Source organism: Mustela putorius, unplaced genomic scaffold, assembly GCF_011764305.1.
Source record: "Mustela putorius furo isolate JIRA1106 unplaced genomic scaffold, ASM1176430v1.1 tig00000139_pilon_pilon_pilon, whole genome shotgun sequence".
NCBI classification, from domain to species: Eukaryota; Metazoa; Chordata; class Mammalia; order Carnivora; family Mustelidae; genus Mustela; species Mustela putorius.
The window spans coordinates 5,405,611-5,428,758 of NW_025421293.1; the positions used below are offsets into that span (position 1 = coordinate 5,405,611).

The following is a 23,148-nucleotide window of genomic DNA, read 5'->3' on the forward strand; positions in this document are numbered from 1 at the left end:
GCCAGGAGGCTGCAGAAGGCGGGTGGGCGGTTGGGGGGCGGGGCAGGAGGAGGGAGCAAACCTGCTTAGAGCCCAGGCTAGAGGAGAAACGGAGAGAGACAGACAGACATGGAGACTGACCACGAGTCAGGAGCAGAAGGAAACCTCTGAGCAAAGAAGGGGCTCGGCTCCTGATGCCATCTCTTGCGTTAGGTCCTTGAACTGCCGGTGACAGTTCCCTGTAGCCTTTCAGTAACCCCCCTTGAGTGATGTGCGCAGGAGGGGCCTCTGTCTCTTGCAAGCACAGGTGCTTTTTCCAGAAGCCCACCCCAACGCCTGCAAAGAGGGCCGCCGCCGGGAAGGAGAGACAGCCACATGCAACCGCACAACCCGCCTCCTTGGCTGAGAGGGAACGTACAAGACGATGTCATAATGCTGGGCTCGGGTCCTACATGGGGGTTGTACCCCGATATCCATTCTTACAGCTAGGTGGCAAAATCTGCTCCATTCAGGGGCAGCCACCAGGAACCCTACCCCGATCACACACACCCCTCCCCCAGCCAGGATCACCAGGGACAGGTCAAGCACAGGCACAATTCTGCTGAGCAGCGATGCCACGGGCCCTTAAGGCAGCTCTGTCACAAAATCAGAAACTATACTTTCCAGTTGGGGCTCAGAAATGATCTAGTATAGGGGCGCCGGGCTGGCTCAGTCAGTGGAGCCCATGACTCTTGATCTCAGGGTTGTGAGTTCGAGCCCCAACATGGATGTAGAGATTCCTTAAAAATAAAATCTTAAAAAAAAAAAAAGATCGAGTGCAGTGATCCCCAAGTATGGTCCCTAGACTGGCATCACCTGGGAACTTGCTAGAAATGACAGTTCTCAGATCCCAGACCCGTCAAGCAGCGAGCCTGGGCCCAGCACCGCGTCTGAACACGCGCTCTAGGCGATGAATTCAAGTCTGAGAATCACTACCTAGTTCAACCTCCTCATTTTGCAGATGAGAAAAGGGAGGCCTGGGGAAGAAAGGGACTGCCCGGGGCCAGTTCGGGCCAGGCCAGTGTGTGGAGGACTGAACTCACTGCCCCCCGCCCCATTGATGGCTCCAGGAGCCCCCCTCTTCCCTGTCACCTCCCAGGGAGCTGGGAAGACCACAGCAGCGAGGCACTCCTGCACACCCAGCGTTGACCGCGTGAGCCCTGAGGTCTGTGTGATGTGGTGGAGGCCGGGGTGGCAGGAAGCGTTCACTGACTGATGGGCTCAGAACGGGTGGGGTGAGCAGGGACTGAAAGGCTCACCTTTGCCCAGACCACCTGTCCAGGTGTTGTAACACAGGAGGCGCCCTAATGGTCCTCCTCACGGCGGAGCTCAGGAGCCAGGAGTCCCGGGCCCTGACCCCAGGGGCTGCAGCCTCGCTCCCTGATTGGGTGAGTCCCTTTGATTTTCTGGGGCTATTGTGGCACCCCTAAGCCCTGAGACCCAACAACAAGCTACCTCCAGCCCAAACGTCACCTGGAATCCAAGACAAATGAAGGGCCCACGGGACACCTCTTTGTCCAACATAGAAGGGACGGGGGAGTCCAGCCACCATGTCCTAAGGCTACCCTAGTCCACCCCACCTGGCAGCCAAACAAAAGGAGGCCTGTTCCCCCCGCCCAGGGGAGCTGAGCCACTTCCCGTCCCCCAACACCAGAGTCTCTCATGACCTGCCCCTCCCCATCCTCCCAGGGGCCTCTTCTGGATTTCCCCCTTTTAATGTCCCCAGCCCCCTCCCGGGGAGGCCAGAGCTGCTGCCTGGTCCTCAAGAGTGCCCAGCAAGGGCTGGGGGAGGGCAGTGGGGAGTGGAGCTCAGGCAGGGGTGGGGCGGGGCGGGCGTTACCTCCAGGTCTCCTTTGGTGATGGATTCCTCTTCCACCCGGAACTGCAAGTCCTCCACCTTCCTGCAGGGGGAGACGGGGCTGAGCGGGCCGGACTCGGAGCGGTGGGCCGCACCTCAAGGAGGGCAGGGAGGGGCGAGGCCGCCAGCCAGTGCTCAGGCCCAGGGAAGGCACCGTCCCAGAGTCACGGTGATTGGGGCAGAGCCTCCTGGAAACCTCCAGCCCTCCCAGGGTCCGGCCCGTGCTCTACTCTGAGACCACGCGCTTCTCTAAAACGGGGGCAAGTCAGGCGACATCCTTCCCGCCTAGGGTGGCTGTGGGACCAGGGAGGGTGGGCTGTCCTGTTGCAATCCTCGGGGAGGTAGGGGTGGGCTTCTTCCCCGCTGACCACTCTCGCATCCCTTCCCCACAAAATCGGGGCCCGGAGCCATGGAGCTGCTCCCTAACAAGGGCCCCCACTGCCCTGCCTCCCACAGTCACCCACCCACGTGCCAATATAGCACAGGGGAGACGCGGGCACGCAACGGCGCACGGAGCTGCCCGTCCTGGGGCCTCCTGACAGCTCCCGGCACACAGATGGGGAGACGGGAGCTCCAAGGGCAAGAAGACCTGCCCAAGGTCACCCAGCAAGCCCAGGGGCCCGCACACAGGCCCTCGGTGAACACAGCCCCCAGGACAGCCTCGAGTTTTCTGTTTGTCGGCCTCAGGCGTGTCACCATGGGAACCAGATGTGTGGGCCCCGAAAACTGTCGCAGGCAGATATAAATAAGCCCTTCGCTCTCCAAGTCAGACAGTAACGGCAGCCTGTGGCTCACAGGCCTTGGCTGAGAGCTCCAGAACAGCCCAGAGGCAGGGCTGAGCATGGGGCTGCCTGAGGCATGGGGGAGGGGAGGGAGCCCCAGGAATCTGGGTGTCGGGGGCGTCTGGGTGGCTCGGTTGTTAAGCAAGTGCCTTTGGCTCAGGTTATGACCCCAGGGCCTTGGGATCAAGTCCCCCATCGGGCTCCCTGCTCAGTGGGGAGTCTGCTTCTCTCCCTACCCCCCTGCTCAAGCTCTCTCTCTCTCAGTGTCTCTCTTTCAAATAAGTAAATATAAAAACTTAAAAAAAAAAAAAATAAGAAGAGAAACCTGGGTGTCGGCTAGGGGACAGGGAGAGGACCCTGGGCCAAGAGAAGCCCTGACAGCTCTGTCCTGCTCTGACCCAGGACCAAGTCAGGCCAACATGGCGGAAACCATGGTCCCTACCGGTTGCGGGGACAGGAGAGAAAGAACCAGCGTCATCATCAACAGACCGGTGGCCTCAGGCAAAGCCCCGCCCCCTCTGAGACTCCGTTTCGTCATCTATGACATGGGGGCGACAGCCGCCTCCGGGACTCATGGTAACTCTTGGAGCTGCTTCTCTGAGCCTCGGGGACCCGACCCAGCCCAGCGGGGTGCTCTGCAGGTGCAGCCAGCGAGGGGGGGGCCCACCCCGCATGTTCCCCTCAGGATGTGCTGTCCCGGCCGGCAGGTCAGGTGCAGCGAACCCCCCGCCCTCGCGGTCAGGAAGGAGAGCCGCGGACGGATGTGGTGACCCCTCGAGCCTGCAGAGATGGGGACCATCACCCCACTTAGCGGACAAGGGGCCGGCCTGCAGAGCTCAGACACCCCCCGGCCCGGGGCAGGGGTGCTCCGTACCTCCTCTCCTCCTCCAGCTGGTTGGACAGGTCCGCCTTCTCCTTCCGCACGCTCTCCACCAGCAGCCGGGCCCGCTGCAGCTTCTCCTCTGTTTCTGTAACATACTGGGCCCCGAGCAAGGGCCAGCGCGGCGTCAGCCCCCTCCTGGGCCCGGGGTCCAGGTGGGGGGAGGGACGCCAAGCGAGGACCCAGGCCTGCCACTCGGGCCGCCCCCGCTGGAGGGGCACAGCCCACGGGCCTCGCTGTTAAGGGAGGACGGCCCGGCTGAGCGCCAGGAACGGCAGAGGCCAGGCTCACCGGTGGGAACCTCCACCTGTCCCCAGTACCCGGCACTCCAGTGCCTGCTACTAAGGGCCTAAGACCCACCGTGCTGGGAAGGCCCCTGTCCCAGCACATGCAGGAGCCTGGCCTTTATCACCACAGTCGAGGCCGGGCGGAGTCAGGCTCGCAGTGGGGATGGGGACCCAGGAGACAAACACCTCCATAAGGGAAGAGAGGCAGGTGACAGCAGCAGACCCAAGTCGATGGGAGAAGGCTCCCTGCCCTGAACCCAACACACGGATCTACCCGAAAGCACGATCTGGAACGTGGACGGGGACAGACCAAAAACTGTGTACCTGAGTATATTTAGACGATGTGAGTAATTGGAAATAACTTGAGCCACCACAGGGGACTGGCTGTGCGGGTAAGGACACAGCCCGCGATAGACAGCCACGCAGCCGCGAAAACAGGGAAGAATTTTCCATGACCTAGAAAGTGCTCCCACTCTAGTTAAGTAGGAAAAAGCCCGCTAGAGCCAGGCTCCGGATCGTCAGGGGGAAGAGGAGGGGTCTTAGGTTCTCTGTGTGAGGGTGCCCAGCAAGGCTGACCCCGGGGCGCCCCCAATACCCCCCCCCCCCCCCCGCGACCCCACCAGCCCAGCCACCTGTTCGTGCTGCGCCTTGAGCAGGGCGATCTCCTTCTCCACTTCGCAGATGTGGCTTGTGGCCTTGGCCACCTCGGCCCGCTCCAGGTCCCGCTCAGCCAGCAGCTGCTCGATGTGCTGCTGCTTCTCCTTTAACGCCTCTTGCAAGGCAGTGGTGCCCGATATCTTGCGGGCGTAGCGCGAGGAGGTCTCCGTGAGCTGCGGGAAGACGCGGGTGCAGGCGGGACTCAGGGGTCTGGAGCACTGTCCAGACAACGGCTCGAGGCACCTCGCCCCCCGGGCGCCTGCTCCTCCTGCCAGTGCCCTAGGCACTCTACGTAGGGGGAATCGTGATGTTCGAGATGCTGAGAGCTCCCGGCTCTTGGGAGAGCCCGACTGACCCCTGACAGTCACAGCACCGGAGCTCTGCCTCACCTGGGCCACTTTCTCTACACACATCCTAGACTCCCCGCCTAGACTCGGACTGCCCAGAAGGCTCTATGCCCCCAGCAGGGCAGCATTGCCTTCTCCCCTCACCCAGGGTGCCTGTGGCAACCTGGAACTCCCTGCCCTCGACCTGCCCCCCATCCATACTACCTGTCTTGTATCTGCATGACCCTCCTTAACTCCCAGGGAAGGGGTAAGGCTGCTGACAAATCCGTAATGTAAAAATAACAATAAACGTAAATGGATCAATCTTTCCTATTAAAAGACTTCAACTTTCATCTCTTTTTTTTTCCCTTCTTAAGTAGGCTCTATGTCCAACGTGGGGATTGAACTCACAACCCTGAATCAAGAGTCACACACTCCACTGACTGAGCCCACTAGGGATCCCTAAGCTTTCACCTTTGTTCCAAAACCCCACACTGGGATACGTGGAACACAGCAAGTCAGGGGAGAATGGGACACCCGGATCCTTCTGTCCCTACCCTCTCGCCCCCACACACACCAGGGTACCCCTTCCCCGCTCCCCCCTCACCAGTCCGCTGCGGCTGGGCCGGCCCCCCACGGAGGAAGCTACAGAGCTGACAGAGCTGATGGAGGAACTGCTGGGGCTGTGGGTCAGCGCTGAGACGCCCATGGCCATGCGCTTGGTCTTCTTGGCCTTGGCCGGGCTGGTGGACGGGAAGCCGATGCGGATGACCTTGTGGATGGGCGCGAAGAGACCAAACTTGGGTGGGCACTGGAAGTACCTGGGGGAAGCAGGAGAGACTCACACTGTCGTCACGGCTCCACGGCCCAGGGCCTAGTATCCCCCAGCAGAGACGCTTATCCTTCGGGGCCCAACACCCTCACCCCATGACCAATACAGGGGACTCCAGAAAGGGAACAGAGGGGAATAGGGCCGGAGAGTCTCTGTAGCCATAAAGAGCCACTGGGCATACGTGGAGGGGTCTGGGGGAATAATGATTATCGAGTACCCACTCCATGCGCATTCCTATCCCCTAGCCACTCTGCTCTCATCCACGTTTCACGGATGAGGAGATGTAGGCTAAGAGAGGTTAAGGAACTTGCTTATGGTCACACAGCTGGTTAAAGGCAATGCCAGCATCGGACTCCCCAGTCTTCAGGGCTTGGCTCCCACACACCATTCAGAAGCCCTCCCCAGCCCTATCTGCAGCCCCCACTTTCATGACGGCCCCCGGGTCATCCCAGACCCAAGGAACCCCACTGACCCCCTGCTCGCAGAGCTCCCAGTGTGCAGCAACCAAAACCTGAGGGGGACACCTTGGAGGTGGGGGGCTGCTGTCCCCCGGCCCCCAAATTCCGAAGGCAAGAGTGAGTTGAGAGAAACGCCCAGCTTGCCAACAGGAAGGCACAGTGTTGTCAGGGGAACGCTGGCCTGTCTTCTCTCAAAACCTCTCAGGGCTCGGACTCCACCAGGGACCGGGGAGTCGGTCCCGTCCAGTTCCTGCCTCACCTTGAAAGTGCCTCCGTACTTCCTACAGGAGGGACTTTACTAGGACTGCCCCCGGGCCCCGACCCAGCAGACCTCCCACCAAAAAAGCCTCCTTTCCTGCAAGAGCTGGGCGAGGGAGGGCTGTGCCCCCAGAGCTTGACCTGAACCCCAGTAACCACTACTTTTCAGAGGCGGCACAAGCCAGCCTCAGGACAGCCAGTGCACAGGGGGCTGCCAGGCCTTAGCCCCATGCCCCTGCCAGACTGCTCACCCAGAACCTCACACTCCCTGGCCCCCGACTCCAGGCAGCCAGTTCCCTCTAATCAGAGAGGGCGTGAGACCTGGAGCCCAGCTGTGACCCTACCCGGAGCTGTAGGCCCGAGACAGTGTCCGATTATTTCCCTTCTCAGCCCTCCCTCTCGCTTCCACGGCCCCTGCCCCACCTAGCCACATGTGGCATACAAGAGCGAACACAGAACCGACAACTCTCCCAGCACTTGTCCGTGACTGTGTGACCTTGAGAAATGACCTCTCTGGCCTCTGTTTTCTCATCTGTAAAATGGGGATGCTATTCCTCAGCCAGTAGGAAGGTGGCAGCACCTCTCCCATGGTGCCTGGCTCAGCTACGGGCTTCCTCAGATGCCCCAGCCCCCACTCCCACCAGGGCAAGAGGAGCCCCTCCCAGACAGCCCGGGGGGAGTCGACCATACCTGGTGCCCGCCACCGCCCCATCGTTCTTCCCAAGGGGCTCATCCAGCTCCACGCCACACCACTCGCCCTTGGCAAAGTCTGTCTCCCCCACGTACCGCACCACGCCAGTCTTCGTCCCGCCAACCTGTTGGCACACAGACAGAGTCCAGTCCGGAGGGTGCACTGAGCCCAAGCAGAGCCGGCGTGGGTACCCAGGTGCTCATCCTATCCTTCCCATCCGGTGCGCAGGGGACAGGGCAGGTAGGGGTGAGAGGAGAAGAGGCCCAAGGGCAGCGGGCCTCAGCTATCACCGGGGCTTCCTGGGGCTGTCCCAGGCAAGAACTTTGGAGACAGACAGACAGACCTGCATGGAAACTCTCTGCCGCGTACCAGCTGTGTGAGCCTGGGCAAGTTACCTGACCTCTCTGAGCTTCGGCCTCGTCATCTGTAGAAAATATTCCTTTTATTTTTCTCCCCGAGGATGAAATACTTATGTCTGCCCCATACCGGAGTGCCAACAAACGTCATCCTTAAACATTGTTCGATGGTGGTCGCCGGTGGGTGGGGAGACCGGGAAATCGGGAGCTGTTTAATGGGAACCGAGTTTGTTTTGCAAGAGGAAGAAAGCCTGTGGGTCGGGTGCACAGCAACGTGAATGCACTGAACACTACCGAACAGTACATTCAAGGGCGGTTAAGGTCGATTTGAGGGGTGCATGGGTAGCTCAGTGGGTCAAGCATCTGCCTTCAGCCTGCCTGGATCCTAGGTCTTCCATTTTTCTTGGTTTACTTCCTTATTTTATTTTTTTAAGATTTTATTATTTATTTATTTGACAAACAGAGATCACAAGTAGGCAGAGAGAGAGGAGGAAGCAGGCTCCCCGCTGAGCAGAGAGCCCGATGCGGGGCTCGATCCCAGGACCCTGAGATCGTGACCTGAGGCTTTAACCCAATGAGCCACCCGGGTGCTCCAATTTACTTCCTTATTTTTAAGAAAAGGTGCCCAAAGAAATAAACTCTTCGAGCCTCTGCAATTTTGGACATCAATTTTTACTCTAGCCTCCCTTTTGCTAATCGAGGTGAAAATTCCACTAACATCAAAATTCACCATTTTAACCTGTTTAAAGTGTCCAATTCCGTGGCTTTTAGTTTGCAACCATCCCTGCCTGCTCTGGGATCCTGGGACAGTTTCATCACTCCCAGAAGGAAACCCCGCGCCCAGGAGTACCGACCCAGCCCCAGCTCCCATCCTGGCAAGCACCCCTGTACTTCCTGTGTCGCAGACCACCTCCTTCGGGGCGTTTCCTACCGATGCAACCACCAGTAGGTGACCCTGGTTTTTCCATCGGGCATAGCGACTGCCAGGCTCCCCCATGTCTACCACCATGAGGATCACCTCATCAGGATCCTTCCTATCGATGGCCAAATAAAACTCCAGCACACGGATTACACCAGGTTTTGTTTGCCTGTTCACCCACTCTTGGACATTTGGGAGGTTCCCACTTTTTGGTTCGTGTGAACCACGTGGCTGGAAACATCCACGTGTAAGTCACTGCGTGAACACTCGCTTCGCTCACTCCGGAGTGGGGACGGCTGGGTCCCTTCCCTCGGGAATTCGAAGGCTCCTGTCTCACAGGACTGTTAAGACATTTCAAGTCCAACGGAGTCCCGGTCCTTCGGGTGAGCCCGTCTGCCCGCCCCAGAAACCCACAGGGCTCGCTCTCTGCACCCGGGGTTGCCCAGATACCCAGGGAGGTCCAGGGTGGGAGCCTCGAGTCCTGGGCTCCCCTGGGCCCTTCCGACCGAGAAATACTTGACTTCCTCCTCCTTTTCCTGTCTTCTCCCCAGAATCGCTGCGTTTAGAGGTTGGAGGCGCTGGACGGGCTCTCTGGGAGTTTTGTTTCCATCTGTCTTTTCGTTCTACTTTCGGGGAGATTTCCTTAAATTCGTCTTCTAAGACTTTGTGGTTTTTTACGTGTGTCATCGGATTTTTTTTTCATTTCCCAGAGCTTTTTTGTGCACCGAAGAGTCATGTTCATATATTCACAGGCATTTCCTCCGAATTTTAATGTGTGACCTTCCCGAGCTTCCCAGAGGACCGGCCACCGTCCCCAGCAAAGCCTCTTGTGTTCGCCACCAAGGGGGGCACGGGCTTGGCAGCCAGCGTTCTAGCAGCAGCCAGCCGGGAAGGGGGCTCAGCCTTCAGGATCCAAATGTTCCCTGAATCCTCCTTTTAAAATCCAACCTGCCTGGGGTTTTCTCCCCTGTGCCCCCCTACCCCATCCAAAGACTCTCTGCAACCCGCTCAGGAGATGAAGAGAATTGGCTGAGCTCTCCTGAGAACTCAAGTCCGCAGCTGACATCAGGGTTCCCTCGTGGTGGTGGACGTTCCGGGGGTCTTGACAAACGTAGAATGACCAGCACCGACCATCACAGCATAGCAGAGTAGCTTCACGGCCCTAGAACCCCTCCGGGCCGCACCTGTTCCTCCCGGCCGCCCCCCCAACCCCTAGTAACCACTGATCTTTTACTGTCCCATGAGGTCTGGCTTTTCCAGAATGTCAGTGGTTAAAACCAAAGTCCCGTGTGGAGCGTTTTCAGATGGGTTTCTGTCACCAAGCAATTTGCATTTAAGGTTCCCCCGTGTCTTTTCATGGCTTGATAGGTTTGTTTTTGTTTTTGTTTTTTGAAGATTTTACTCATTCGAGAGAAAGAGAATGGGGGGGAGGTGCAGAGGGAGAGAGAGAAAGAAGCCCTCCCCTTCTCCACCCCCCCCACCGTGGGTTGTCGGGGCCCGGTGTCCCTGCCCGCCTGGGCTGAGCACCAGCTAGATCTGGGGTCCCTCGGAGCAATGGTGGGGGGCAGGCCGAGCTCCTCTGTCCTCGGGGGCTTTTCTCTGAGGAAGTCAGAACTGTGACTCACTTAAAACATCTGCCTCTGCGGCCGGTCATCTGTCCAGCTCTGCCGTCAGGAGACGGGGGCGAGCCGGCCCCCCTCGCACGGCTGCTGGGGGGACCGTGAGGGGCTCATGTCCACGGCTGGAGCAGCACCTGCCGGGGGGCTGGGGGGCAGGGGGGGGAGTGTGCAGAGGCAGGGGTGGGGCTGCTGGCAGAAGTCTGGCCAGGGAGATGGGTCACTCCCGGGGAGTGGAGGGGACAGAGGTAGAGGTGGGCGGCCCCTCGGGGGGTCTTCTCTGCCAGTAAGGGGAGCCTGGGGTCCGACCAGCCTGTGGAGCCCCGACACGGTGCCCGTGGTGCCTCACTGGCTTGGGGCCACCCACGGGGCCCTGAGTCATTCACCCAGCAGGTACGTTCAAGCACCTTCCTGGCCCCAGGGTCTGGTGTAGGCACTGGGGGCCCAGCCGTGGCAGGAAGCAGGCAGTGGGGGAGGAAGTAAATAATCCAGGGGGCCGGCGGGGGATCGCAGAGCGACACTGGAGTCCTCTATCCCAGAGAGCCCGAGGCGTGCAGCCTAGCGGAAGTGGGACAGCGAGCTGGGGGACGGCGTCCCTGGCGCAGGAGCCGGCCTGGGACACGAGAGGGAAGAAGAGCCAGCAGGTGCAGCTGGGCCCGACCAGGACACAGTGGGCGGGGGTCACCAGGGGCTGCGGGCCACGGGAAGGCAGGGGGATTTTATCCCAGGTGAGATGGGAACCTCTGGGGTTCTGGGACCTTGGCGAGGGTGGTGACAAGGAGACCACGGAGGAGGGAGCGCTGCTGTCCAAGAGAGAGCAGCTGCCCGGGGAGACGGTGGGACGGGGGCAGATTTGGGGGTGTTTCAGAGATCAGCACCAGAGACCTCCCGACGGGTCCTGTGGTCGGGGAGGAGACAAAACAGGGCCCAAGGCCGGGTCCCCAGTTCCTGGCCTGGTCAGCTGGAGACGCAGGTGCACGTTCCCAAGGATGGGCATGACGGGGAGGAGCAGGTCAGGGACGGGGCACGGGGGATAAACAACTGAATTCCGTTCTGGTCATGTGTGACATGTTGTGTCCCCCAAAAAGACATGTTCAAGTCCTGACCCCCTACGGTCCTGTAGACGGGACGCAGTGAGGAAGAGCCCATCGGGGTGACTGCTGTCCTAGTAAGAAGGCACACGGAGGAAGAGTGAAGGCGCCCGCGGACGCTGGGACGGTGTGGCTGCCGGCCAGAACCGAAGGAAAAGCACAGGGAGGCTCGTCCCGATCCTTCAGAGAGCACACGGCCCCGGGGACACCTCGGACCCAGATTTCTAACCCCCAGAGCTGTGAGAGCGGGCACCTGTTTCCCTTAAGGACCTGGCTCGTGGTCCTCTTACAGCAGCCACAGGAAAATAGCACAAGCTCAGAGGCAGGGGCTGTGGTGTGATATAAGAGCTTGGCGTAAGAGCCCAGCCGACGCAGGAGATCCAAGTCTGGGCGGCGGGACGCCCCCAAGTGCCTGGAATGTTCTAGGTCAGAGGCCCAGATGGTCCCATCAGGGAGAGAACACAGGGGAGACAGGCTGAGGCCAGGGTTCTGACCTGACCTGAGAAGGGGGCCGGAGAGCTGGCAGCGGGCCAGGGAGCGTGTGGAATCCGAGAAGCGGTGGGAAGACGGTGCTTCTAGAAGGAGGCGGCGAGAGGCACAGTGGCCGGTTCTGCCAGGCCGGGGGGTGTAACAAAGCCACGACGGAGAACTGGCTGTCGTGTTTGCAACGTGAAGATCCCTGGCAGCCTTGGGGGGCCGTGGTCTCCCCAGAGCACAGGGTGCAGGAGAGCAGGGACAGGGGGCGCGGTACAGACCGTGTGCACGGACGGGCCTTTCGAGGGGTTTAGCCAGAGGGAAGACAGAGGGGGGCATGGCTGAAGGGATCAGGGATCGTTTGGTTTTTACGGTGGGCGAAGGCGGGGGCAGTGAGCAGAGCCACGCAGGGAAAGGGGGACCATTATGGGAAAAACGAGGTCCTGCACAGGGGTGGGGGGGATGGGGACTAGGGCCCCAGATGCAGTCCCCGGACCGAGAGCCAGAGCCGAGGGCAGTGGGAGTCTGGGGGGCGGGGGTCAGAAGAGCTCACTGCTGCAGGAATTCCAGGCTGGGCTCCGTCTTCCGTGTGCACGCCGGGCAGCGGAGGTGGGGAAGGACAAAAGCAGGGCCACCGGTCACCACGAGCCGCTGTGTCGCCTCGGGGAGGCTCTCTGAGTTCTGAGCCCCTCGCTGCAGCTGGGACCCCTCCCCAACCCCCAAGGCCAAGGAGAACTGTGATGCAGATGAGGAGACTTTCGTGTGGAAAAGAACCAAGGCTCCGGGGCTCTTACTGGGAGCCACACACCTTCTAAACACTGCGCACGTGGCCGCGAACTATTAGCCCATCTCACAAGCGGGGAAACTGAGGCACAGAGTGCATACATAACCAGCCCACCCGTGTTCAGCTAGTCCGTGGACCTTGGGGGGTAGCCTCCCGTGAAACCAGGATCCACAGGTATCTCTGAAGCACAGCTCAACTTAATGAACGTGAAAACCCCTCATGCCCGGTTCAGACCGGCCGGGGAAGCTAACAGCTTCTACGCCGGCCGCTTCCAAGAGCCTGGGAGGGGCCCAGCTAGCGCACATACAAGATCACAGGATTTAGAAAATGTGCAAAGCAGTGTTTTCCTGGGTACTGTTTTTCCTAGAGTCCCTGACCTCAAACAAGTTCCGGCCTCTGTAGTCCCCCACGTCCAGCAAGGGCGCGGTTGGGGCAGGAAGGCGACGTGGCCAGTGTTTAGAGCAGGCACCGGGAAGCAGCAAGCTGGGGGCCGGTCAGGCCAGCTGGATCCTGGCAGTGAGCAGCGGACCGGGATGCAGGACTAGCGCTAGAGAAGCTGCGGACGAGGATGGGGTGGGGGGGCCCGTGGGGCTCTATCCTCTCCGCAGAAAACAAACCCCAGGCTCGAGTTCTCCCCCCTCCACCCCAGGAATCCAAGGATATCCCGCTTCTAGGGCCGCCACGGTTGCTGAGTATAGAGGACTGAATGGTCTCTCGTCCCCCGGCTGCGTGACCCTGGGCTGAGCTCAGTTTTCTCCTCTGTAAAATGGGAGAGAAGGCCCACCTTCTAAGGCAGGACCCCAAAGACTAGGTACAGAACGTGCTGGGAAGTCCACAGGGGCTGCGTGCTCTGGCTGCTGCCAGCCCTGCTGACGGGCTAGGGCCTGGCAGACACTTCTGGAGCAATGCCCACATCGTGCAGGCTTGTCCGCCTCCGGCCCTGTCCTGCATGTCTCCTTCCCACTCTCTGAAGGGGAAGCAGGTGCAAAAGGAGATTCCAGACAGGATCAAACTGGGGTTCGACCTCCCTGCTCCCCCGGCCTGGGGACCAAGCAGAGCTGGTCGATAAGCCCCCCACCGGAGCCTCCACGTCCTCCACCAAAGAGGTCGCAGACCACACCAGGGCAACTCACGTGACACTAACCAGACCCGGAGAGTCCGGCCTCTCTGTCCCACAGCAGCCCCAGACTCTCCGCTCCCGCCCCCTCCCATCCTGTTCCATCTAGTGCTTAAATCATGGATCTGCTTGTGCTGCTGCATAGACCCTTCCACGGCTCCCTCTGCAAACCGAGCAAACCCCCTCCGCTCCAGCCCCGGCCCCAGCCCGGCAGGGTCAGCCCACACCAGCCTCATAGGCACCTTCCTGCCCCTGCTCCCTTGCTCTCGGCTCTGCCCCCCTACTCTTCTGCTTCTCTCCGTCCATTCCCGGCATCAGTCCTAGCACTGGCCTCAGGGATGCAGACGACCAGGTCAAGCCTCCGCGATGGGCTCTCAAGTCACTGCATTTCTTCACGACACGTATCCAGATCCACAAGGAGACCCTGACGTCTGCAATCACATGGATCACCGTCTCTGTCCCCTGATGGACTGTAGGGCAGGGACCAGGTCTGGCCACGCCCACCACCAGATCACCGCAGTGAGCAGTGCTGTCCAGAGGGCAGCGGGCTGGCAAAGTGGCCCCAGGGAGGTGAGGGGCAGACCCCAGACAGATCAGCAGGGTAGACACAGTGCGGAAGGCAGGTTTCAGGGGCTGGTTTGCATCTTGGCAAGTTACCACGCAAGTTCTTAAACTTCTCTGAGCCTCAGCGTCTCTACCCGCTAAGTGGGGATAAAATTGTACCCAGTGTGGGCTTGAGGATCCAACAAGGCAATGGGCATGAACATTTCCTCTCGTGCCCCTGCCCCAGCCCAAATGCTCTTCCCATATGCCTCCAGGGGGAACCTCGGCCTTATGGGAGGTCCTTGGGGTAGGGAAGGAGAATCCCAGGCAGCGATACCCTCCTGCAGTCCCCACAACGGGACCCCGGAGCCCCGGAATCCCTTCTCCACTCAGCCTTGGTGCTCCAGACATGTGGTCACCCCTGTCCCTCGGGAAGATTCACTGACACACACAGGGACCTCTCCCCTCAGCCGACCACCCCCCACTGGCTCCTCCCACCCAAGCCCAGTGACCCCCCTCTGAGACCGTCCCATGTGTTGTGCTCTCCTTCCCAACCCTGTGGTTCTGGGGGACCCCAGCCCCGGGCTTGGTGTAGCGGGACAAGATCCCTTCCTGTCGTCAGCTTGCCACCCCCAGCCCGGACCGACCGCAGCAGGTGACAAGGGAAGCACTGCCTCGCTGCCTCATTCCAGACTTCTAAGGATCCGGGGGCCGCTGCCCCCCTTTCAACCTGGCCCCAGTCCCAGGGACTGCCAGGGAAGAGGGGTCCCTGGCAGGAAGACTCGGCTGGCAGTCCCTCAGGCTCCCGTGACCCAGTTCTCTCCCCCACAGCAACCGTGGTCACGCGTCACAGCAGATTCGGCGTCTGAACCACCCGACCCTGGGCCGGAGAGCCTGAGCACGTCCCGTCTCAGACTTTTCCAGGACAGGCCTGGCGTAGCCACCCTGGGGGACTGGATCAGGGGAGGGTACCAGCAAGAGCTACCACTCCAGGAGCACTCCCTGAGCGGCCGGCCCCGTCCGGGGGCACCACACGCATTCAAGCATTTCAACCCGTTCTACGAATGGGAAGACAGGGGCCCAGAGAGGTTAAGACACTTGCCCAGGGTCACACAGCGGCAGTCTCCAGAGCTTACTTTACTTGAGTCCTCGATCGCTCTGCGGTTCTGACGAGGATGGGGAGCCCCAGCCTGGACCCCACCCCTGACCCCCCCCCACCCCCGGGGGGTCCAGCCCGCAGGGAAGGCGGGCGGCAGGGGAGGGGAAGGAACTCACCAGCACGCGGTCTCCTGGGCGCAGGTCCTTGTCGCCCCGCTTCACGGAGCCGCTGTCCGAGAGGTTGGAGCCCGACTCGTTGCCAGTCTTGACCGAGCTGTTGAGGACGCTCTCCCGCAGCGGGATGACCCGGCTGCTGAGCGGCGGCGTGGCCGTGCCCGAGTGCAGCGACAGGTTCTGGGCCGTGAGCGACTCCACCGAGTGCGCGTCGCTGCCCGAGCCCTCGGCCACGGGCTGCCGGGTGAGCTTGGAGGGCCGCGTGAAGATGCCCTGCAGGGCCGGGCACTCGAAGTAGCGCGCGCCGCCCACCGCACCGTCATTCTTGCCCACCGGCTCGTCCAGCACCACGCCGGCCCACTGGCCCGGCGCGAACTGCGTCTCGCCCAGGTACCGCACCACGCCTGGCTTCACGCCGTTCACCCACACCCGCTCGCCCACCGCGAAGTCCCCCAGGAAGTCGTCGCCCACCTCGGCCGCCTTGGGGCCCGGCTTCTCGGGGGCGGCGGCGGCGGCGGCGGCAGGGGCGACCGGGCCCGAGGCCTGCTTGTGCAGGGGGGAGCCTGCGGGGGAGGGGAGAGAGGCTGCGGTCAGGGCCCCAGTGGGGCGCAGAGTCCCGGCGGGGGGGGGGGGGGGGGCACGCCAGCTCACGGGTAGGGAAACGGAGGCAGGCGTGGCCAGGTGTGGGGCCTTGGGCAACCCGAGGTCTCCATGTCCCAACCCCGCTCGGCAGGTCAAGGATTCGGAAGCTTGGCCAAGGGTCTCCTTTCACTGCCCAGAGCGGCTGGAGATCGAGGGCCCTGAAGGAACCCTTTCTCAAAGGTTCCAAGCTGCTCCCTCCCCATCCCCCAGTGGGCTCCAGCCCCAGCTGTTAACCTGAGACCAGCCACCACCCTCGACCCTCCGTGGGACTCAGATCTTGTGAGTGGTCCCTATGTCCCCCACCTCCCGCCCCAGTCAGCTCAGGGCCCCACAAAAGGCTCTTGGACTGTTCCTGGACAGCTGGCGACAACCGCAAATGCCTTGGGGCGAGGAAGGGGCCAGAAAACCTCTTGCTCCACTCCCGAGTCTCCCCTCCCTGAGCTGCAGCTGCGCGGAGCAGGGAAAAACGGGGTAGAGGTATGTGGGAGGCAAGTCCTGCCCCGCGACATTCCTGGGGCTGAACTCCAGGCTCTCTGGGCTGCCGGGTGCGCTGGCCCAGCCCCTCTTCAAAGGAAGCATGACCCTGAGGCTCGGAGAGGCAACAGCCTTGCTCAAGGCCACCCAGCAGACTGAGGACTCCAACCCAGGGAAGGCGCCTGCCGCCTAGGCCTGGGCCCTGATGGGCCACAGATGTGGAGGTGGTTGGGAAGGGGAGCCACTAGCTCGGGATCACTCATGAGAGACAAAGCAGGGCTGGAGCCCACGTGCCTCGTGTGCATCCGGCTCCTGGGCCCCACGGAGGGCCTCCTGAGCAGTGGGGCTCAGGAAGCCCCGCCCATTCACCCCACGAGGTCTGGAGGCTGCCCCCCAACTTCCCGCCAGATGCGGCATCAGACAGAAAAGGCCCCATCCTTCTCGACTCCAGAGCCTGAAGCGTGTGGGATAGAGATGGGGGACAGGAGGCACGCAGATGTGGCCACACCCCAGCAGAGCTGCCTGTGTTTCAAGTCCTTCCAGGGGCAGCCAGTGGCGGGGCCACGGAGCAGCAGCTCCCCCCCAGCATCTTCCTTCCAGCCAAGGCCAAGAAGCCCAGGCCTGGCAGGACGCTGGACCAAGACTAGATGCCAGAACTTCTCGGGGCTGGAGAAGCCACACGGCCCCCAGGACAAGCCAGACCCACGAGACCAAGCACAGGGGTTCTCTCTCTGGAACCCTGGGACCCCAGCAGAGGCATTGGGGAAGCACATGGCACCCAGGGCCTCGGCAGCCAGGATAGGGGTTCCTGACCCAGGGGCTCCTGGGAGGTCAGCGGGCTTTGCTGCTGAACTTGACTGAATCCACAGTCACCACACCCATGCTGCTAAGAAACAGACACACAGGAGCTCATCGGACCCTCACGGTTAATCCCGTGGAATCATTTTATCTCCCATGGACAGAGGAAAAAACAGGCTTGGAGACATCGGGAGGTTCACCCAGGCCCCCAGGCGAGAGGCAGCAGAGCCCACCGGCCACAGGCCTCTGGCTCTTGGTGTCGGGCACATACATAAGTCAAACCAAACCATGGCGCTGAGCACTTGACGTGCCAAAGCCTCAACCTAGAACCACCCCCAGTCCCTTGGGCTCCCCTGAATGGACCCGTTTTCCAGAATCGGGCCAGACCCTCAGCTCCCTACAATCTCGCCGTTTACTCCAGCCTGTGCAGGGACGTCCCCTTCCACGCCCCATCCGGAGAAGACCACTAGGGTGGGGGTGGGGGGCCCGAGGCTCTGTGCCCCCACCGAGATCCCAGCAGGCAGAGGCCACTGTGGCTGACGGAGCAGCAACTAGCCCCCCGGCCCCAGGACTGCTTCTCACCTGCACCCCGGTTCTGGGGCTGTTCGTGCCCGGCCCGTACAGGCACACAGTGGGCACTGCCTGGTGTTATTCTGATGAGAATGATTTATACAAACACTGAAGAATTAAAAAAAAAAAATTAAAAACCACAAAGAGGTCCCAGGAGGCCAAAGAAAGGCTTCCAGGCAGGTTCCAGTAACCCTGGACAGGGGCTCTACCCCTGAGTAAAGCGAGGCAGCCGGCGGGGTCTTCCGCAGGTGGCACAGAACCCGGAAAAGTAATCATCAGCTCACAGACCTTGTCCTCATGGTCCCAGTCACGCCCTAGGACGGCCCTGTATTATAAGGAGCCTCTGCAGGGCGCTGGGAACCCCGTCCACACCCCGCAGACGAGGCGGGCACCGTCCATAGGAAAAGCCGGTCTGGAAAGCAGCCTCACGTGGAAGAAGCCATGAATGAGAACATGACCCAGCCCACGCCCCCCTCGTCACGCGGCCCGAGGAGCCGTGGGGCCCATCACCAGGGAGCCAGCGCAGCAGCGTGAAGACCTCGGCTAGGACTGGACACTTTCTCTGCTTTACATTCTTATCGTGCAGATCAGAGGTCGTGACTCTTGTCCAAAGCTACCCAGGCAGGAGTGGGGCCCAGCCGGTCTAGCTCAGGGCCCTCCCCTTGCCAGCCCCCCCATATGCTCGCGTGCATGGTACGTGCCCTTCCCATATCTGTTTCTAGAAGCTTCCGTGCGCCCTGGGGCTCCGTGATGCCCGCGAACTGACCTGGGCAGCTGGGAGGTAGGAAGCACCTGGGCCGACCTGGCCTCTCTGGCTGGAGCGCAGAAGAGGGTCCCAGGTCGGGGGGCACCCGGTGTGGCTATTCCTGGAGAGAAGCGGCCCGCCCAGCTGTCCTCCTCCCCAGCTGTCCCGGGCCGGGCAGCCCCTCAGGTAATCTTTCTGCCCCGTCCCGTCCTGCCCCTTCCAGGGTCACAGGCCCGGAGACCAGCTGTTCCAACAGCTGCTCAAATCCAGGTCCCAGGCCGCGGCGACGGCGCTCCGGCGGGGGTCGGGGGGGCGCCTCATTTTTCCTCTTCGGTGCCCTCAGCTGCCCCAGCCTCCCGGGGACAGAGCCTCGTCAAATCCCCGACGCCAGCAGGGAAGCCTCCAGAGGCCTGGGCTCGGAAAACTGGGACAGAGCCCCCTTCCCTCCCTTAGACCTCAGTAACACCGGGGCCGGGCCGGGCCGGGCGCCTTCCCCTGTCGGGGCCTGTCTCCCTGCAGGACGAAAAGGGCTAAGCCAGGAACAGCCAGGACCCCATGGTCTCCGGCCCTACCCGTTCTCCCAGAGCTGTGGGACCTGGCTGGCTCCCCCCAATCCCACCGCCACACCCCCAGGGCTCCGAGGCAGGTTCCCAAAGCGCCCTGAGGGCAGGGCCTGGGCCCCCCTCCCTCAAAAGCCCCCCAGTGGAGCAGCCGGGCCCAGCGAGCCCCCCAGAAAGCAGAGGGCAGCACTTCACCCTCTCTTGAGCACTTGGTCCTTTCCCCAGACTCCAGGCACGAGGGAATTTCCTGCCGGTTTCAAGTTCAAAGCAGGACTTTGAAGAAAAAGGCTGAGGGGCCTGGTGTGGGGTGGCGGCAGCTGGCGGCCTGCTGCCATGGAGGCGGGGGCTGGCGGGGGTGCCCGGTGGGGGCGGAGAACGTACCCGCCCCTCCTCCTCCTGCAGGGGCCTGGAACCCACCCTGCCCCGGGGAAGTAGGGACGGGCCTTGCCCATGCCCGCCGAATCTCAGCTGCCAGGGACCCCATTCTCCGAGCCCCCAGGGTCAGACACTGGGGACCACAGGCACAGCCAAATGGGGACCCAGCAAGGTGACTCAGCTGGTCACTTCCCTGTCAGGGAGGAACCTGGCCCAGGGGCTGCGGAGAGAAGGCTCCCTGGCAACGGAGATCGAATGCCTTCCAAAACCTCTGCTGGACAGTCACACAGCTCACTCCTCACCTCCTCAAAGAAGCCTTCCCTGATTGCTTCTCCTAAAAAGCCAGTCCCCCCTGCATCACCCAGCACCCCCATCCTTCCAGAGATTTACCCCGTATTTCACCGTGTTGTGGGCCCCTCATCCTCGAACAGTCGCTCAGGAGGGCCCTGTTTCCACTCTAGCACTGGGCTCGGAGGCCCTCAGTGCAAGCTGCCCGCTCAAAGCTGGTCCCACTCCCAGGAGGAGGGGCCGCCGCGGCTCTGCGCTGGTGCACGGACTCTATACATCCCCGAGCGGCGGAGAACCATTCCCATTCCTCCCGTCGAGGACAGAGGCTCAGTGCAGCCAGCTTCTGGCTCACCTCGTCCCCCCACACCCCCACCCCCAACCTCTGTACCCCCCCCAAGCCCACTGTTAGCCCCATGTTTCTATAGGAAAGCCAAGAACGTTTTGGTCTCCCCAGGGACCCGCCTCCCCACTATCTCTCACCTCTGTCCCCTCCCTGGCTCTCCATGTGTGCCACCAAAGCCCCCCAGCCCACAAAATCACAGCTTCCCCCACGGACACCGCTCCTCCGGTCACCCGCGGGCCTTCCCCGCCAACTAACTTTTCCTCCCTTCTATGGACGTCCACTGCCGGAAAATCAGAAGGCAGAGTTACTGATTTTTCTTTTTTAAATGAAACCACCTCGCATTCCATCAGACAAACACAATCACATTTACTGTCCTGGAGTAGGTTTCTCCAGACTTTATCCGTGCGGGGATGTTGCGTACACAGACTTCATACTTGCCTCCTCCGCCCCCTGCCCCCGTCCCCGCCCGTGGTCCTGTGTTCCAGCGGGTGGGCTGCAGGTCAAGGCTTATCAAGGAGCTGTCCGGAAGGAAAATAAGAACCCTACCCACCACAGTCAATTTCAGGCAGCCCACTCGGTGTTCCTCTGAACACGGAGTTGGAAAGAAATCATATAGTGTTTCCACCACAGAGCAATAACCTCAAACACACAGACGTTATAAAATCTGACTGCTAGTAAAACAGTAATATTTTACCGGTAGTAAAATGACGGTATGAACACTACTCTAAGTACGACCAGAATTCGTGAGTTTTGAGTATTGGTTACGGATGTTTTGAAGAGAATTCATTACACTGCAAGTTGATACGATTTGGTTTCTTAAGTCAAGGCTGTATTTCACATCCGGCTTGTAAAATTCCTGACCGTTTCACCACGGGTTCTCCGGAGCGGGCGGCACAGGGCTAGTCCCGCTCCAGCCCAAACCCTGCACAGGGGGCCAGTCTAAGACCCAACAGAATTCTTGACAGACCCCCCGAGTGACAGACAGGAGATTAGACGGAGAAGCGCCAAGTCTCTGACCCGTCTCTCACGCAGGGAGGCGGAGGGGAGGGGCGAGAGGCAGGAGGGATGTCCTCCTTCTGTGGTCAGTACCCGGGGAGCCCTGACCTACACTGTACGCCCCCCACAATCTAACCCACTCCCCCACCTTGAGCTGCTGCTTATCCGTCACCACGTCCCTGCTGTTTTTAAGCCACTAATACATTCTCCTTGTAAAAGATCCAAGTGACAGAGGAAGATGCAGAAGTTGGGCCCCCAGTGCTCTCTCCAGTGCTGATCCTGTCCCTGGCCCCTGGCCTCACCCTTCCGGCCCCTGCCTCCTCCTGGAGGTCCCGAGGACCTCACACTTGATGTTCTAGACCGCAGTGACCCCCTGCAAGGGCTCCTCCCTGTACTGCCCAACTACGGGGTGCAGCCCCCCAACACCCATTTCCTCAACCACAAATCCTCATCGTTCCCTCCCCCTCACCATGGCCCCCAATCCAGTTATCCGGCAGATCCAGCAGTTCCACAGAAGAAATACCTGAAATGCACACTTCCCTCCGGGGCCCCCGAGGCCCCTCTGGATGGCAGGCCCGTGAGGTTTCACACCACCTGCCGCAGCAGCCTACGGAAGGGGGCCTCCCAGCCTCCAGCACCCCTGCCCTGCTTCAGCCCCCTCTGGACACACCCCCCCCCCCCCCCCCCCCCCCCCCCCCCCCCCGCCAAACACAAACACACTCACAACATCAGTCCCCACCTGGGTCATTTCCACTCCAGGCAGGCAACACCTTCTAGGTTAACCTTGGAATTTTGTTAAGAAGCCTGTGTTACTTTGGTTAAAAAAAAATGTCAAAAAATGAAATACGACAGGGGCACCTTCAGCTCAGGTCATGATCCCAGGGTCTTGGGATCGGGCTCCCTGCTCAGTGGAGACCCTGCTTCTCCCTCTCCCTCTGCCTGTCCCTACCCTTGCTTGTGCTCTCACATGTGCTCGCTCTCTCTCTCAAATAAATAAGACCTTAAAAAAAAAAAATAAAGAAATAACAATATTTTTAAAAAGAAAAAATTAAATAGAGACTATCCACTGGTCCATTTCCCAAAGAAGTCATTTAGACAGAAAAAAACCTGTCTTCTCATTCACAAAACAAACAACAAAAAACCCTCGGGGTGTGTGGCTGGCTCAGTCAGTAGAGCGTGTGACTCGTGATTTCAGGGTTAGGAGTTCAAGCCCCACACTGGATGTAAAGATTACTTAAAATTAAAAAAAAAAAAACTTTAAAAAAACCAAAATGAAACCCTGAATCTAAGCGCCCCCAAACAGGAGAGAATTATATGAATTATGGTCAAGTCTTTCAGATTCATAAGCAACTTTTTTAAGATTTTATTTTCTTACACTTCTCTCTACACCCAACACGAGGCTCAAACTCACAACCCCCAGATCAAGAGTTCACACGCTCCACCCACTGAGCCCGCCAGGCACCCCCTAAGCAACTTTGAAAATAATTCTTCCAGGTTATGTGGAAGGTGTCTCTGACGTGACACTGGGTCAGAACTCAGGGCTCAAGAGTGTCTGGACACGGACACAGGGGCACAGACGCCTGGGTGCAGGGGACACAGACGCCTGGGTGCAGGGGACACACACGCCTGGGTGCAGGGGACACAGACGCCTGGGTGCAGGGCGCAGGATAAAAAGGTTATCAACTTTACAAAAACACAAGAGGGGACTTGCAAGAACCTCTGTCCCTGAAGGCCGGAGGGAAAAAAGCGTGCCTATGCTAAGACCCCGTCCCTCAAGGAAGGAAGCAGTTCCTTAAATGTTCCACAGAACACAGTCCCAAGGGAATTCATAGGTATTATGAAAATAAATAATCTCCAAATTCCCACAATCTTGAGAAAGAGCAGCTTAAACAAAGTTAGGGGGGTTTTGGCTGCAGGACTTGTCAGAGCATTTAGCATGCTAATGAGCACCGACCTCGTAGGAGGGGCTCTAAAGAAGGTGACCACGTGATTCGTCACCCAAAACCAGACACCTTGGAGAGAAGGGAGGCGCTGTTAATACAGTGTCCTGCCGAGACCACAGACATAAACTAGGGCTGTCCCAGACAGAATGGTCACCTGGGCCTTTTCCTCTCCGTGTCACCTAAGGAAACCCTGCC

The 23,148-nt window shown here is 60.3% G+C and overlaps 1 protein-coding gene across 4 annotated transcripts in view; it reads right to left on the reverse strand.

The window, feature by feature from the left end:
• Positions 1-23,148, reverse strand: part of CLIP2 (CAP-Gly domain containing linker protein 2) — a 66,158-nt gene that overhangs the window by 19,718 nt on the left and 23,292 nt on the right. For all 4 annotated transcript variants that reach the window (XM_045074946.1, XM_045074947.1, XM_045074945.1 and 1 more), the window contains exons 4-9: positions 15,223-15,782; positions 7,047-7,171; positions 5,416-5,629; positions 4,458-4,655; positions 3,533-3,636; positions 1,859-1,919 (exon numbers count right to left, since the gene is read on the reverse strand). In XM_045074946.1, coding sequence (XP_044930881.1) covers positions 1,859-1,919; positions 3,533-3,636; positions 4,458-4,655; positions 5,416-5,629; positions 7,047-7,171; positions 15,223-15,782 — 1,262 coding nt within the window. The remainder of the gene's footprint in view (positions 1-1,858; positions 1,920-3,532; positions 3,637-4,457; positions 4,656-5,415; positions 5,630-7,046; positions 7,172-15,222; positions 15,783-23,148) is intronic.